This window comes from Oncorhynchus mykiss, chromosome 5 (assembly GCF_013265735.2).
Source record: "Oncorhynchus mykiss isolate Arlee chromosome 5, USDA_OmykA_1.1, whole genome shotgun sequence".
NCBI lineage: Eukaryota > Metazoa > Chordata > Actinopteri > Salmoniformes > Salmonidae > Oncorhynchus > Oncorhynchus mykiss.
The window spans coordinates 64,929,773-64,947,726 of NC_048569.1; the positions used below are offsets into that span (position 1 = coordinate 64,929,773).

General features: G+C 44.8%; 2 protein-coding genes across 2 annotated transcripts in view; both read right to left on the bottom strand.

The window, feature by feature from the left end:
- Positions 1 to 71: 71 nt before the first annotated feature.
- On the bottom strand, positions 72 to 17,646 carry LOC110524333 (ubiquitin-conjugating enzyme E2 R2). The gene is made up of 5 exons (XM_021603876.2): positions 16,833 to 17,646; positions 6,439 to 6,525; positions 6,105 to 6,202; positions 3,033 to 3,167; positions 72 to 2,804 (listed from the first exon to the last, which is right to left on the bottom strand). Exons 1-5 carry the CDS (start codon positions 17,016 to 17,018, stop codon positions 2,582 to 2,584), a joined length of 729 nt encoding a protein of 242 aa, XP_021459551.1. The 5' UTR covers positions 17,019 to 17,646; the 3' UTR covers positions 72 to 2,581.
- The window catches only part of LOC110524334 (AP-3 complex subunit delta-1), a 43,419-nt gene continuing 34,958 nt past the window's right edge, over positions 9,494 to 17,954 (bottom strand). The window contains exon 36 of the mRNA XM_036978085.1: positions 9,494 to 9,506. The gene's annotated coding sequence lies outside the window, so the exon portion shown is untranslated. The remainder of the gene's footprint in view (positions 9,507 to 17,954) is intronic.

Sequence of the window (17,954 nt, forward strand, 5' to 3'; positions counted from 1 at the left end):
CCATAAACAGTCTATTATAATATCTATTAGAATATATCCATTCACTCCTGCTATAAGAAACAGCTCAAACCTCTAAGAAAGATCTTTATTTTGGTTTTAAATAGATTTACAAACCAAAAACAACATAAAAAATAAAACAAGTGATCGTCAAAATATCCAGATTGTATACAGTCTTTGAAGCAGAGGTGATAGGTTGGGGGGGGGACAGTTGTCCACACACAGTGAGAGGCTGTGGTGAGATTCACTTCGATGTGAAAAAGTTTGTGGTTTTGTTTTCCTTACTAACATCGGGGGTCCCTCGGTGATGCGACGACCAAAAAGAAAGTCTGTATGGATGGGAAGGAAGGTAGCACATTGGGAGGAAACACACGGTAGATGAAGAAAATGGCAACTTCACAAAATGAAATCCCACTTCCTTAAAACAAAATGGGAGTTGTTCACGAAACGCAACAGCCATATGTAGAATGTAAAAACAGTTAAGAATTCCTGATTAGATTGATGTATACATGCTTTATACTCAAGATGTTAACACAAAGAGTACATGTTCCCCCAGTAAAATCACCTATTGTCCTCTATTGGAAAAATAAGGTAGAATACCTAAATGTTTCTGAATTGAAAAAATATAAAATGGTGGTAAATGTACTACTAAGTCTAATGAATAACCCCCATGGTGTTTAAAACAAAAGGTCAAGAATCAGATCACTAAGTACATGTAAGGGGGAAAAAAAACAGTTGCTCTCATCTTACTCATTTTGAAGTAGAAGACGACATCAAAAGAAGCCCACTCAACTTAGTTATAACGGAGTATATGGGAATCAAGTGTCTTCCTACAGCCCTATACCGAGCCGGACACTGGCATGCTAGTGGGATGGCTGTATGACCTAAAACTCAACATCCCTAGCATTCTTACGATGGGAAATGCCCTTCTCTCAAACGTCCCATCAAATAGTCAAGGCGCAACGATGAATGAGCATTTACACTACTGAAGCAACACAAACGTGGGGTTGTGTTAAATACTGTTAAAATAGTTTGTATTTAATGTGTCAAATCCTGTGTGATGGAGCCACTTCCGTTGCGAGCACTTCTACAGACATATGTTTGGTAAAGTGACTGAGGAGTTTAAGCAAATCAACTAATTCAAAATCGCTTATGTGCAAGACATCACTGTTACAGACTTGCCATAGGGACTGATGTTGAGTTAATGCAAACATTTTCTCGTAGCAAAGCATTCCTGCACTACATTTGAATAAAATAATGACCTACCACCCAAACATGCATATACACACATTGAGACAATTATTCCTCAACTCCCATCTTTAAGTGATCAGTGGTGAGGAATTCCATGAGGTGGTGATCAGAGTTAGGAGCTGTGCATTTAACCCAGTTGTTCAGGCCATGGGTAAACCCCCCCCCCCCCCCAGCTCAGATCACTGCCTTTCTGTACTTGCCTACGGAGCAGCAAGAGGAAGTTCCCCTCCCTACCTTCAGGCTATAGTCAAACCCTACACCTCTGGTTTTTTGGCCCTCCCACCCCTATAGTCAAAGCTCTTCTCTGTCCAGTACCCCAATGGCGGAACCAGCTTCCCTTTGAAGCTTTGACAGCAGAGTCCCTGCCCATACTCCCCACCCCAACAATATATATATATATATATATATAAAACAAAATGGGCGTCTAGCACAGACTTGGCTACTTTATTGAGGAAAATGTACTTACTTTGACTGAGATGTGGTGACCTAGCTATCTTAAGATGAATGCACTAATTAAGTCACAGGTAGCCTAGTGGTTAGAGCATTGGACTAGTAACCAAAAGGTTGCAAGACCAAATCCCCGAGCTGACAAGGTAAGAAATGTCATTCTGCCCCTGAACAAGGCAGTTAACCCACTGTTCCTAGACCGTCATTGTAAATAAGAATGTGTTCTTAACGAACTTGCCTAGTTAAATAAAACAGTGGATAATAGTGTCTGCTAAATGACTAAAATGTATGAGGTCTCCAAAAGAGTACACCAGCATCAGAACATCAACTGTCTGCAATACGCCCTTATCATTACAAACCACCAATTCATACAGTAAAACTAGACTCTGGAGCTAGGTAGACAGTGGCAGACAGTTGTGAGCAACCCCAGACCCAATAGTGAAATGTCAGGGGTCCCCTTAACCTCAGAAAGCTTCATGTGACAGGCAGGCTGGCCGGCATCGCAAGGCTGTCAACCAGGTGAGAGGTCACCAAGTTCAGAGGAACACTACTATCTCAGGCCTCTCTCTCCACACTTTCTCAGTGTCTGGATACACACTCTACAGGAGACCGAGCCCTTACCCAAAACTTTAAAAAGCAAGCGGTCATTGAGAGCAAACCATGGGAATCATTTGTAGAGCTAGCATTAGCTCTAACACTCCACAGACAGGAAAATAAAGACACCAGAAACAAAATGGACAAACTAAATCTGTAGCTTTCTTTCAAAATGCATCTGGGTTTAGCGTGCAGGTGTGGCTGCACTACTGTGGGGGGGGTTGGAGTATGAGTTCAGTTTAAGGGGGGGGTGACAGGGGAGAGGAAGGGGTAGTGAGGCGATGGTGGGTCGTCAGGACTCCTCGGTTCCCGAGTCATCTTCGTCGTAGCAGCAGTCCTCGTCATCATCCTCATCTTCGTCCTCCAGGTCCTCGTCGTCATAGTAATCGTCGTAGAAGAGGTTGGAGCCCTCATCGGGGGGCGGGGCGCGGGTGCGGACGCAATACTCTGCCAGGGTTGTGGGCACCTTCACACCGTCGCGCTCAGCGTCTGCTTTGGTGGCGTGGACCTGCTTCCTGTTAGAGACAAGGAAGGGACATGGTGAGGGATGGATAACAGGGACATCCGTCAACTGTGGAGGTGGTAAAGAGTGTACCTGATGGTTTGCGTATACTCTGTTCTCACACTCAATATGTCTGCGCATGTGTGTGCCTACATAATGATCGTGTCGCTCTCTCTGTGCCTGGCCTTGCTCTTTGTGTGCCATATGATATGTCTGTGTGTGCGTGTGTGTGTGTGCCCACCTGATGATCTCTGCGTACTCTCTGTCCTTGCCCTTGCTGTCTCTCCACTTGCGGTACATGACAGAGGCGTCCACGTTGGCTGGGGAGAAGGTGTTGGGCTCGTTGAGCAGAGAGATCACACTCAGCAGGATCGTCCTAAGAGGGAGAGTGAAGGAAAGAGGGAGGGAGAGACCGTGAAAGAACAGAAAGAGAGCGATGGAAATAAGTCAACACCAGGGTTATTAGAGGCAAAGCAGCCAATCAGCGAAGTCAATTTGCTCCTGTGTGGCTGATTGAAATCAGACTGTTCTAAACAGCAGCTAATCTGATACAATGATGGATGGACACAAGACACTATGGTTTGTTGTAGGGGTGTGAATATTGAAAAAACATTTAGAACAAAATCCTTAACTGAAAATGTTTTCACACAGGGCAGTTATCACATAACTACTAACAGGTTCTGATCATCATCATAAAGTGCCATTGAAATGTAACAAACCCCTAATGCAACAACACTGTAGCGTTAGGAGATAAGCATCTTAAATGATTTGCCACAGATATAAAGTGCTCCGCACATCAACGTCGTTGGATGAATGGCAGAGCGAGACAGGGAATCGACAGCAGCGAAGTATGACAATACTGAGAAGTTAAATGAGAAGGAGGTGAGGTGAGCTACAGTGGCAGTACATGTGCAATGCTTAACCATCTGAAAGGGCACCGTGACCCAACCCGTTGCTGGCAGCCTTGCGATAAAGGACGGAGTGACAATATCACACCGCTGATTACAGTTGATATGCAGCCATTGTCAATGGTAGAGGACGTCGGCGTCACTGTCGTGACTGCACATCTAGAACAAGACGCCATGTCAAGTAACGGTGAGGGTCTGGATGGAGAAATGATTGCTCTGCAAGTACAAATCGCGAGCTCTCAAACACCATGCGTGGCATTAACAACTGATTGTTGGACATCTATGAACACGCGGTCATACATCACTGCAACAAGCCATAACATTGATGAGAAGTGGGACATGAAGTCCCATGTACTGACAACGGAGGTCAAAGAGGAAAGGGACAGCAGAGAACCTAAAACAGCATTGTTGAGTGGGAGACAGTGAGGTGAGTGCCGTCTGGTAAATAACCAGGACTGCAGTAGGTTGAACTGCATTGTACCCTAGCAGTCATACGCAGGACAATATTTGAATTCGTAATTTATCTTAATTTATAAACATAACATTATGAACAATTGTAAGTTTGTCAAATCCTTAGTTTGTTGTCGTGCTCAGGGGAAGCCTTCACCTGGCTAATAAACAAAGACAAGTCCACTGATGGTGTCCGGTGGCGTAGCCTAGGCAAATGTCACCTCAGAACCGAACATGGCGGAGACGAAGGTAGCAACAGCTGAATGAATGATTCAAATGAAGAGGGAGGCAGCGAGTCAAAACTTGTGATATGACTGTACACAGCATTCTCGCTCCACTCCAACTTTTTCACACCCGTGGTCGCTCGGTCTCTGGGCAAAGAGACAAAGAGCAAAGAGCTACTGTAGTTGCCGCGCTGCCGAGGAGACCCAATGTACAAATTATATATCTGGCTGTGTGTGACAGTGTGTCTGTGTGTAGTAGTAAACTCAGGAGAAAAAAAAAGAAACGTCCTCTGGTGTGGCCACCAGCTGCATTAAGTACTGCAGTGCATCTCCTCCTCATGGACTGCACCTAGATTTGCCAGCTCTTGCTGTGAGATGTTACCCCACTGTTGCTGTGAGATGTTACCCCACCAAGGCACCTGCAAGTTCCCAGACATTTCTAGGGGCATTTCTACGGGATTGAGATCCGGGCTCTTCCCTGGCCATGGCAGAACACTGACATTCCTGTCTTGCAGGAAATCAGCCATACTGCTCATTCTGTGCCTGATGGCATTGTCATGTCAGGATGAGCCTGCAGGAAGGGTAACACGAGGGAGGAGGATGTCTTCCCTGCAAAGTACAGCATTGAGATTGCCTGCAATGACAACAAGCTCAGTCCGATGATGCTGTGACACACCGTCCCAGACCATGATGGACCCTCCACAAATTGATCCTGCTCCAGAGTATAGGCCTCGGTGTGACACTCATTCCTTCAACGATAACCGCAAATCCGACCATCACCCCTGGTGAGACAAAACCGCGACACGTCAGTAAAGAGCACTTTTTGCCAGTCCTGTCTGGTCCAGCGATGGTGGGTTTGTGCCCATAAGTGACGTTGTTGCCGGTGAGGCCTCCACCCCTCAGTCCAGCCTATTGCGGACAGTCTGAGCACTGATGGAGCGATAGTGCGTTCCTGGTGTAACTCGGGCAGATGTTGTTGCCATCCTGTACCTGTCCCGCCGGTGTGATGTTCGGCTGTACCGATCCTGTGCAGGTGTTGTTACACGTGGTCTGCCACTGTGAGGATGATCAGCTGTCAGTCCTGTCTCCCTGCAGCGCTGTCTTAGGCGTCTCAGGACGGATATTGCAATTTCTTGCCCTGGCCACATCTGCAGTCCTAATGCCTACTTGCAGCATGCCTAAGGCAAATTCACAGAGATGAGCAGGGACCCTGGGCATCTTTCTTTTGGTGTTTTTCAGAGTCAGTAGAAAGGCCTCTTTAGTGTCCTAAGTTTTCATAACTGTGACCTTAATTGCCTACCGTCTGTAAGCTGTTAGTGTAGTAACGACCGTTCCACAGGTGCATGTTCATGAATTGTTTATGGTTCATTGAACAAGCATGTTTAAACCCTTAACAACGAAGATCTGTGAAGTTACTTGGATTCTTCCGAATTATTTTTGGAATACAGGGTCCTGAAAAAGGGCTGTTTCTTTTTTTGCTGAGTTTGTGTGTGTGACAGTGTGTCTGTGTGTAGTAGTAGTAGTAGTAGTAGTAGTAGTAGTTGTAGTAGTATTGTGTGTGAGTGAGTAATAAAAAAAAACATGGAAACAAGTAAACGGAATGAAATCAAAGGTAAAAAATAAGTGTTTGATAAATTCCACATTGTTACTAACAGTCAAACACATTTCAAAGATGAAGTAAAGCAGTGAAGTGAGAGAATGATCAGTGAGGGAGAGAGAGCTGCTCTGTACCTGACGTTCTGCGTGGGGTTCCATCTCTCGGAAGCCAGTTCTCCACTCTGGGGGTCGTCCACAGGGGGGTGCAGGATGGAGATGCACACGTCCCCATTCTACAGAAACACTTGCACACTTCAGTTACCAGCAATACATAAACCATCTATAAAACACACTACCTAGGTCATAGCCAAATAATATGACAGCAGCAAAGAATTAAAACGTTCTAGTAGAAGATAACAAATCAAAGCAATCTTGAGAAAAAGGGGCATTGGACTATGAAGGGGACCCCCCCCCCCTCAAAAAAAAAGAGGTGATTGTGTAACAATGACAGTGTTGTGCTGTCTCTTACCTCATAGATGTTGGGGTGCCACATCTTGGTGAGGAAGCGGAAGGCCGGAGGAGAGTAGGGATAGTCGATGGGGAACTTTATCCGAGCCTGAGAGACGAGGGGGAAGTGCACACCAATTAGTGATGCAAGAGGTAGAGGCCAGTTGAATAAGGTGTAAGAAGATACCTCTGGTCAAATGCCTTGTCATGGCTACTTTATTTAGGCCCGTCTTAGCTTGGTACCAGATCAGTATGTGCTTTAGCCAACTCCCCTATGTTGTCATGCCATAGACACTGGAGTGGCAGCTAGGGCTACCTTTCTACTTATAGTACCTGTAAAAGGGTTGGACACACCTACTCATTTAAGGGTTTGTCTTTCTTTTTACTATTTTCTACATTGTAGAATAATAGCGAAGACATCAAAACTATGAAATAACACAAATGGAATCATGTAACCAAAAAAGCATTTCTCTCAAAATATATTTTATATTCTTCAAAGTAGCCACCCTTTGTCTTGATGACAGCTTTGTACACTCTTGGCATTCAACCAGCTTAACCTGGAATGCATTTCCAACAGTCTTGAAGGAGTTCCCAGATATGTTGAGCACTTGTTGGCTGCTTTTCCTTCACTCTGTGGTCCAACTCATCCCAAATCATCTCAATTTGGTTAAGGTCAGGGGGATTGTGGTCATCTGATGCAGCACTCCATCACTCTTTCTTGGTCAAATAGCCCTTACACAGCCTGGAGGTGTGTTGGGTCATTGTCATGTTGAAAAACAAAATGACAGTCCCACTAAGCCCAAACCAGATGTGATGGAATATCGTGCCTTGAATTCTAAATAAAATCACTGACAGGGTCACCAGCAAAGCACCCCCACACCTCCTCCATGAACCAAACATGCGGAGATCATCCGTTCACATACTCTACGTGTCAAAGACAACAATTGGAACCAAAGATCTCAAATTTGGACTAGTCAGATCAAAAGGATTGATTTCCACCGGTCTAATGTCCATTGCTCGTGTTTCTTGGCCGAAGCAAATCTATTATTTATATTGGTGTCCTTTTGTAGTGGTTTCTTTGCAGCAATTCGACCACGGAGGCCTGATTCACGCAGTCTCTTCAGCTGATGTTGAGATGTGTCTGTTACTTGAACTCTCTGAAGCATTTATTTGGGCTGCAATTTCTGAGGCTGGTAACTCTAATAAACTTATGCTCTGCAGCAGAGGTAACTGTTGGTCTTCCTTTCCTGTGGCGGTCCTCATGAGAGTTTAGCGCTGGATGATTTTTCAGACTGCACTTGAAGAAACGTTCAAAGTTCTTGAAATTTTTCAGATTGATGGATCTTCATGTCTTGAAAGTAATGATGGACTGTCATTTCTCTTTGCTTATTTGAGCGGCCATAATATGGACTTGGTATTTTACCAAATAGGGCAATCTTCTGTATACCACCCCGAACTTGTCACAACACAACTGATTGGCTCAAACGCATTAAGGAAAGAAACTCCAAAAATGTACTTGTAGGAAGGCACATCTGTTAATTGAAATGCATTCCAGGTGACTACCTCATGAAGCTGGTTGAGAGAATGCAAAGCTGTCATCAAGCCAAAGGGTGGCTACTTGAAGAATCTCAAATGTATTTTGATTTGTTTAACACTTTTTTGGTTACTACATGATTCCATATGTGCTATTTCATAGTTTTGATGTCTTCACTATTATTCTACAATGGAGAAAACAGTACAAATAAAAGAAAAACCCTGGAATGAGTAGGTGGCCAAACTTTTGACTGGTACTGTATGTCAATGAAAACGGATCTCTCACAATGATAACCAGCTTAATAAAAACGGGCGGATAGGCCTAGTTAGAGTTCCATTTTTTTTTTTTATTATTTTACAGCAGACCGACTGACGGATATGGAATCCCCTGGTTAATTGACTCCAGAGCTTGGTGCTTTAACAGCAAACAGACAGGCTGAAAAGCTGAGGATATTGTATCCTCTTTTCTAAATGTAATCCAAAACTGATGTGTGGTAATACTGTGTCCACGCTGTATTAAGTAGTAAGGATCATCTAGCCAACACAACATTAAATACAGATGGTGGTTTTGAAGTGAACCAGACTGCTGTGTAAATTCAAATCATAGATGGTGAACAGCACAAGCCTAACTAATGAGTGTGTAACTGGATACACCAGGCCTTCTGTGGTATTGTTCTGTATAGTGTGTACAGGCTGAGTGAAAAGCCCACGGTGATTGTGTTGTGTGTTTGGTAGACATTGTTGGGGTTGTCCCCCAGCTCTCATCACCACAGACAAGCCACCACTCACCATCCCCCAGTAGACCCCCTACTCAGCTGACACACACACACCATGAATCCCAGTGGTGAGTAGAGCATGGGAGGGGTACCATTCCTCCAAGGCTCACGGTTCACCAGTGTGTGTGTGTGTGTGTGTGTGGGGGGGGGGTCATTCTTTACCTCACACAAACTAATGACAAAGGCAGGCACATACACCACACAGTCTGCTGATCCTCCCCCTCTGCCACCCCCTGCCCACACTCACTGATTTGGCACGGTCAGCTGGTGCTCCCCATGCTGAGCCAACTGCCACGAGGGGGAGCGGGTGGGGGCTGGGTGTGTGTGTGTGTTGGGGAGGGTGGGAACATGTACTGGGGGGGGGTTGCGCACAAACTCCACACAAGCCTATGGCTTCCCTAACATTACACTGTTACTTAGGCCTAATGCTGATTGCATTGTACGAGTCAGTAGTGACTAGTAAATTGAACAGGAAGACATTGCCATATCTACCAGGTCCATACAACAACAAGTCCAGAGTGGAAACCCTGGCAGGCCGAATAGAATCCTGTTTGCTTTTAAAGTCTGGCGCCATGCCTCCGAACTGGCTCGGGTCCAGAATGACTGGGGTTCACGCCAACACTCTACATACAGACAGTGAGAGAGAGACCGGCAACAACAGCCTTGCAGCTTACATACCAGCCTAGCTCCAGCAGTTCAGTGAGGACCAGTGTTAATGCAGAACTCTGTAAGGTGAGCTCTGAGTGCAATATTCAAGCAATCGGCTTATTAAAAGGGGGTACTGCATTTCATCACGTGCCTTATAGGAGGGCCTATAACACTTTCTCTGCCCACATAGAGCCACAACATAAATCTCAATAATAATTTAAATAAATAAAAAAAACTCATTCCACAGAGCTTCTAAACAGAGGCACAACATCGCAAGACTTCCAGGAACACTTGCGAAACAGAACAAGCAGGCCAGGGTTTGAGAAGTGAAAAAGCATTCTGTAGTTGTTCATTTTCTTAAAATCTAAAAGCCACAACCTAGATTCGAGCCAATGTCTAAAGTAGTTGAACATGTTATTACACCAACCTCGTGAAAGTGACAAATTGACAACTTTGAATTAGTCCAAAACAACTTTAAGAGTGCCTTTGATTTGACGGCCTGCACATGCTCAGCACGGCGCGAGACGACCATTAGACCCGATGACATGTTTCTGCACATGAGCTTAGCTAGCCAACGTCGCCATGACGTCACTTAGACGTGTGATTGGGGATTTCTATTGGAGAAGCAGTTTTACCCGATCTTCATACTGTACAGTCTGTCTTTGATCATACTCTGCCCAAAATAGCCTACTTGACCGTATGAATGGAACAAAGAGACACACCCAACCAACATAACTCAGGGCTTTATTTATTTGCATGAGTTAAATAAAACATAGAAAATGGCTGACCCAGGCTTGGTTAGAAAGAGAGAAAGATAAGGGAAACAGGAAAAGGAGGGAGGAAGGGTGTGTCCTCCACAGAGAGCACTGACTTGGCACTGTCGCCCTGCATGCCACTCACACAGCCCATGGCAGGCAGGCTGCACTCACAGGCAGGGAGGGAGGGAACTTTCCATGGCAGCAGAGAGAGCTGAATCCCCTGAATTGCCTGCAAAACTGACACCAAGCCTAGCGAGAGAGCAACACTCACACAAAGAGAGAAATAGAGAGAGGGAGGGCAGTGGAGTGACTGGGCTTAAAAAGTTGGCCTTGCTCATTCCCTCTTCTGCACCATGCCTACCTCATCAAGAGCATCCCAAGGAGGAGTCAAACAGAGGCTCAGAATAGGGACATTTGCTCCGTTTCTCTCCCTAATTCTGAACGCTACACACACTCCCTCTCTTCCTCTATAAATATCCCCTCCATGCCTGCGAGGCATGACTGTCTCTCATATCACATAGCCATGCCACACAGTGACACACCCTAGCCCGTAGCCCCAGAACGGAGCTCCTCAGTGCACACCCAGCCTCTCCTGACTGCTCAGCTCCATGTCTCTTTGAAGTGAGGCTCTCCCGAGAGCCCTGTGGAAACAAGCAGCAACTGCTTTTAAGTATCACCCAGTAACAGGTACAGAACTGGGAGGACGTGTTGCTGCTTCAGTCAGCCAGGCAGGAGGAGGAGCGGCTGGCACAGGGAAAGCAAGAGTATTTAGAGCAGAACTGCTTGGCTCAGCATCTACCTAGTAACCTACCAAGCCCATGTTTGTTTGAACATGCTCTCTTGCCACACTCTCCTTCTCATAGGATTTGAACAGAGTTAAAGTGATGCTCCACAGCTTTGGTATAATTTCAGCCAGTAGTTTTGAAAGTAGGCACGAGGCAAAATGGTTCCTGAAAATTGTGCACAATTGTGTAGTACATCATCCATTTCGTATGACACATACGATTTTTATGATATGTTTTGAATTCCATTTTTAAATGCTTAGGATCCTGGACTGCATCTTGAGTTTCCGTGGTTAAAACGTGAAACGGTTTAAAACAGTTAACCTGGACACTGGAGCAAGGCAGTGGATTACATTTGCCCCCACAGGTGGAGATGCAAATGGCAATGAAGAATAAAACGGATACATTTTCTACTCTTTTAAAAGCTCGGTCTTGGACGGAGACCTAAACACTTGGATGGCAAAGCCAGTCAGGAAGAACAAACACATCTTGAGGGAGGTTGGAATCAGGGCAAAGTAAACCAGGTTAGCTAAAGCAACCTAAACCCTAACAGAACTAATCATTATGTTCCTCCCAACGCACCACCTTCCCCTGTCTGCAGACCCCCCTTCTACCAGTCCCCAGGTGCTCTCTTTCTCTCTCCTATTCTCCCTCGGACTCGCTCTCCTGGCAGCTCAGTGTGAATGAAAAGGAACGTGTCCTTGAGAACAGCAGTGCACTGTGCACACACATACATTCTAGTCTACAACACGTGTATGATACGAGGTGCTGTAGATTATCCTGCCCAGACCCAACAGGGTCCTGCCTCATTAACAAAACCTTTTCAATGCGGTGGAGGAGGAAAAGTATGGGCACAGGCAGAGTACACTACACCAGAACCACTGTTAAGACTGAACGGCAGTCCACTTCACAAACACAATTTGCCTAATCAGAATCTGCCAACAAACTTGACAGGATGAGGAGGGCATGCCAAAACACAGACCTTTAGTATTAGAAGACAAGAATGCAGCTTTGCTGCACAAATCTTCTACTGTTAGGCTCACTGAGAAATAAGTGAACTAAATGTGCTGTGGCACCAAGAATTATTAACCTTTTCTGATACAAAGCATTACTGGTAGGTCTAATTCCCATGGAAGTAGGCTACATTAGTGATTTGTCCATGTAGGAGAGACATTGGATTTGCAAGTGCCTTTCATTCAACCTGATTCAGTCTAGCAATATCTGGAAATATACTAAACTAGTCCAATGTTGGCCTATTTCTGAAAAAAGAAAAGCTGAAACAGACTGCCTATCAAATGGGGCCCAGTTCTCTTATCCCAGGCTAGGAACATGTAAGCACATGATCATGATGAGGCTGACCATTGGAAGGTGTACTGTCTAACTCTACATGGGCCCCCATTTACTTCATGGCATGCTCGCTTTTCACAAGGCCCCCAGGGGACCAACGTGAGCAGGGCCAGGAGTGGCACTGCCTCGCTCTCCCTTTCTCTCTCACTCCTACTCCCAGCTCTTATTTCTGTGTGACAGAGCCAGGCAGCCAGAGGAGGAAACATGACTCCAGCATTCATTTTGAAATACACCATTAAAACATTGGATGGAAATCTAAAAATAAAATGGCTTTCTCAAAGGGTCGGGGTTTGCATTTCTCAACCACACCAAGTGTGGTTCCCGTCACCCTCATCAGTGCTGACATTCCACTAACCCTAGGCTCTTAACACTATCGTGGCATAGGCTTAAGCTTACTTCTAAGATATTTTCTAGCTAGTGTAATTCGTGGCAGAAATCTCACGCTTCAACATGTAGATGACCTCATGGTTGAGGAAGTGTATGGATGATGCCACTCAAAAAAAGGAAGTAGCAGAGCTAGAGCAATTCCTCTTGTCATGACAGCCTTTGAACTCCAAGCAAAACATCATGCACTTCTCAAAGCAGAAAGAAAAAAAGGGGGCAGTCTTTGGCCTACTCTGCTTGAGGGATGTGTTGTTGACTATGCGAGTGAAGGGTTGGCTGGCTGGCTGTCGTAGCGGAAGGTTGCCAGGGACAGCTAAGCTAATGGGATTGCTGGCGTGTTAATGAAGGGTTGGGGAAGACAATGTAGTCTCCAAGAAGAAGAGAGAATATGAAGATGGCGGTGACAGTGATTATGTAGAAAATTCTGCATCTTGATGGGCAGTGCAGATCTCCCCTGAGCTTCCAGCCCAGGTAGTGGTCATTCTGCTCTACGTCCCTGCCAGGACAAATTCTCTGTCCAGGTGACTTGGCTCCTCTTGTCCCTGTCCCAGGGTCACACCAGGACCAGGCTGCAGTGCTGCTGCCACCCTGTCACTCTACATCAGGCTGCAGGCCCTACCACGGCTGAGAACAACTCAAATTTTGTAGCGCCTTGCGGTCGGATACTGAACAGTTGCCATACCAGGTGGTGATGCAACTAGTCAGGATGCTCTTGATTGTGCAGCTGTATAACTTTTTTAGGATCTGAGAACCCATGCCATATATTTTCAGTCTACTGAAGTGGAATAGGCATTGTAGTGCGCTCTTCACAACTGTCTTGGTGTGTTTGGACCATGGTAGTTTTGTTGGTGATGTGGACACCAAGGAACTTGAAGTTCTAGACCAGCTCCACTAAAGACCCGTTGATGAGAATGGGGGGCGTGCTCGTTACACCTTTTCCTGAGTCCACGATCATCTCCTTTGTCATGATCACGTTGAGGGAGAGGTTGTCGTCATGGCACCACACTGTCCGGCCTCTGACCTCCTCCCAATAGGCTCTCATTGTTGTCGGTGATCAGGCCTACCACCATTGTCGTCTGCAAACTTAATGACGGGGTTGGTGTCGTGCTTGGCCACACAGTTGTGGGTGAACAGGGAGTACAGGAGGGGACTAAGCATGCACCCCTGATGGGCCCCCCATGTTGAGGATTAGTGTGGCCAATATGTCGTTGCCTACCCTTACCACCTGGGGAAGGCCCATCAGGAAGTCCAGGATCCAGTTGCAGAGGGAGGTGTTTAGTACCAGGGTCCTTAGCTTCGTGATGAGCGCCTTAAAAGTGGCAGCTATACCCTTTAGCTCAGTGCAGATGTTGCCTGTAATCCATGGCTTCTGGTTGGGGTATGTATGTACGGTCACTGTGGGGCTGACGTCATCGATGCAGTTATTGATGAAGCCGGTGACTGATGTGGTAAACTCCTCAATGCCATCGGATGAATCCCGGAACATATTCCAGTCTGTGCTAGTAAAACAGTCTTGTAGCTTAGCATCTGTGTAATCTGACCACTTCCATAGAGTGAGTCACTGGTTCTTCCTACTTTAGTTTTTGCTTGTAAGCAGGAATTAGGAGGATAGATATTATGGTCAGATTTGCCAAATGGAGGGTGAGATAGAGAGGTTTGTGCAGGTCTCTGTGTGGAGTAAAGGTGGTCTAGAGTTCTTTCCACAAGGTAGTTGTGTGATCCAGCAAAGAGTGTTTGGCCATGGCAAATATATAAATGAAGACAGAACTTGGCTGAATATCTACACATTGGCAATGAATGAGAGGAATTCCGACCCTAACAATGTCAAGTGCGTTGAGTCGCCCACTTGGAAAAGTGGTATAGGTTAATTCCACTTTCATTACTGTATTTTAGTTTGTTTGCCAATCTAGCATTAATATTTTGTTTGGTGACACGTGTACAGTCAGAGGAGTTGCACACTGATGCCAACATGCTGCTCTGGGTTTGAATAGGCCTACATCCAGTGGTGGAAAAAGTACCCAACTGTCATATGTAAAAGATACATAAATAGAAAATGACTCAAGTAAATGTGTAAGTCACCCAATAAAATCCTACTTGGGTAAAAGCATTTGGTTTTAAATATACTTAAGCGCGCATATATATATCATTTTAAATTCCTTATATTAAGCAAACCAGACAGCACCATTTTAATTTACAGATAGCCAGGGGCACACTCCAACATAATTTACAAACAAAGCATGTGTTTAGTGAGTCCGCCACTTAAGTACTTTACACCACTGCCTACGTCACGGTTTGACTCAGACTCTTTTCAATAAATATGCACAAGCAGCATGTCAGAGGGTTTGTCTAACCTGTGTAGACAGGGAGGGTCTTCGTCAGAACGTGGAAACTGTTTCCTCTAACGTCTCCAACAAACCAATGAGTCACAGGTCTGCTGTGTATTTTACAGTCAAGCCTTGCCTTGCATTGCTGGCCCAACAATTCAATCTCGTACACAGCACCCACAATACACATGTTCCTATAAATCTCTGTTCCTACCCACAATACACATGTTCCTATCTAGCACAGCTCAAGCTTAGCCTACTGTGCTACCCAGAAAAGACTGGAAGCAGGTATCTGAATAAAGAGAGTTAGATTAGTGTTTCCAATGACATAAACCAATTAGTAGGCCACCCGATTCCAATGTTGGTAGTTTCATTGATAAACAGAAAAGAAAACACTGCACTGATGCTCATGCTCCCATGGATGCCTGATGAAGACGTAAGGGTCTAAATGTTGTTCTAAATAATATCACCTGGGAGCATGAGCAGCAGTGTGCAGCATTTTCTGTTTTCAATGAGTTGGCCTATAACTCCAGCACCTGTGGAAAGTACCTGGATGTGCGGCTGTTCTTCAGCTTTAGTTTCATTGATACTCTTGCATCAACCTTGGATTTGATTAATAAATGAAGATAAAATGTGTGTTCTATTGGGTGATTACAACAATCAAATATCAATGACAAACAATACATACTGACACTAGGCTATAATACTGGGTGCTTAGAGTCAATTTGGAACAAGTTGGACAATGCTCCCTGCTGCTATTGCTTGGCTATGAAAACAAAGGAACAGGGTTTAGTTCAACGTATTATAGGAACCAGTGGAGGCTGCTGAGGGGAGGACGGCTCATTAATGGCTGGAACGGAGTGGAAACCATGCGTTTAATGCACTTGATACCATTATACTAATTTCACTCCAGCATTACCACGAGCCCATCCTGTCCAATTAAGGTGCCACCAACCTGTCATAGGAACCTACAATACATTAGAAATGAGGTCTACTTAATTGGTATTTATCATTATCAGCAGCTGTATATCAATAACATGTGTTACCTTTGAGATACATTTCAAGCCACCACAGAAAAGAAATGTGGCTTTGGATGTGTCATAGTCATAGTGTAACAAACATGCGTTTGGCAATGATTGACAACATTTAAATTCCAAGAAGAAAGAAGTCCTATTACGTTATTGGGAGGTCTTTAGGGTTAAAACATGGACATACATTGACAAACAGGACCAATCTATGAACAATAAAGCAATGGCAAAATACAGACTTAACAAAACGAACAGCGCTGTTAATTCTGCCTGACTGACCACGGTGATATCATTTGGCAATGTTTATTTCTTCAAATGATCTGTTAACATCATAACATGTTTTGTTGGTTGTCAGATGTAGATCAGCAGCACAGGAGGCTGCTGAGGGTAGGACGGCTCATAACTCTCCGGAATGGTATTAACTCATTGAAACCATGTGTTTGACATCATTCCAATCCAGCCATTACTATGAGCCCATCCTCCCCAGTGAAGGTCCCACCAGCCACCTGTGTTCAACTGGTCAACTCAGCAAACTAGGCCAGGTTCGAGGTTGTCAGACAGTTTTCAATAGTAAGGTACTTCAAAACAAAGGTGACAAAATATAGCACAATTGCTACCTCCGTAACATTTACAAAAGTAATACTGTTACAGTATCTACAGTAGACATTAACTTCTAGTTTGGGACAAGAGTGAACACTGACCAGGCACATAAATAATCAGTCTGGTGACCCAAGCACATTCGTGCGATGAGGAGCGACAAAAACACTGCGACAGTTAGTGATTTGATAACTAGCTAGTTAGCGATCTTGTTAAATATTCAGCAATTGAATACTCACCTTAAAATAACCTCCCTCATAGTGAGTATTTGGGGGTCCAAATATAGCAACTTCCCAGTTGTACAAGTCCGATTCGTCCACTAAAGTTATCCTGAACCCTTCAACTGGCTCCTCTTGAAGACTTTTCATTTCTAGCATGAGTGCTTTTTGGGAACTGGCTACATGATGATGTCCATGCTGAGCCATATTCCGCGACGATCTGTTTAAAATACCTATCTAGAGCTTTTTATATAAAATGTAGCTAGCTAGCTACTTAAATCACCCTCCCAGAAACCGTTTGATTGTTCACTCGTTTCCCCACAAAGTCTCAACAATTCTCCGCTGTTATTACGTTCGGTTCTCTTCCACTGTGATCGAACAAACCCATAAATCTCTCGCTTACAACCAACCCAACGCTAGCTTGCTAGCATTTCTCGCGAATCTGTTGTTGATCTTCCCCTGGAGGGCAACGGAACGTTTCCTCATTGACTCAAAGCCAGATTTTAGCAACGGAAATGTTTATAGTCAAAGCAAACTAGAAATCACAAACAAATGAACGACTGTCCGAGAGAGTAGGGAAAGATCTCCCCTCCTACAGCAGCTGCTTCACCGTGTCGCAATTGAAGTCGCTTAAGCTGGTCCCACAAAGCTTGATGCCATGAGCAGTGAAATGCTAGCAATGCTTTCTGGGAATCGAAGTTAAACATGACACATAGCCTCCAAAAATAAAAACGCAACATAGTGTTTGTTTCATGAGCTGAACCAAAAGATCTCAGAAATGTCCCATATGCACAAAAAGCGTATTTCTCTAAAACGTTATGCACAAATTTGCTTACATCCCTGTTAAGAGAGCATTTCTCCTTTGCCAAGATAATCAATCCACTTGACAGGTGTGGCATATCAAAAAAACAGATTAAACAGCATGATCATTACACAGGTGCACATTGTACTGGGGACATTCTAAAATGTGCATTTTTTGTCACACAACACAATGCCACAAATGTCTCAAGTTTTGAGGGAGCGTGCAATTGGAATGCCAGATGCAGGAATGTCCACCAGAGAATTTAATGTTCATTTCTCTACCATAAGCCACCTCCACCTGCGGGATCAGCTGGGGAGAGGGAGTGGGGTGCTGAGGAGTAT

Excerpts from the sequence above, each read along its gene's own strand:
- LOC110524333 (XM_021603876.2), bottom strand. The coding sequence starts at position 17,018 with ATGGCTCAGCATGGACATCATCATGTAGCCAGTTCCCAAAAAGCACTC. Across the intron at positions 3,168-6,104 it reads AACCCCACGCAGAACGTCAG|GACGATCCTGCTGAGTGTGA; the intron begins GTACAGAGCAGC and ends TCTCCCTCTTAG. Across the intron at positions 2,805-3,032 it reads GAGTACGCAGAGATCATCAG|GAAGCAGGTCCACGCCACCA; the intron begins GTGGGCACACAC and ends TGTCTCTAACAG.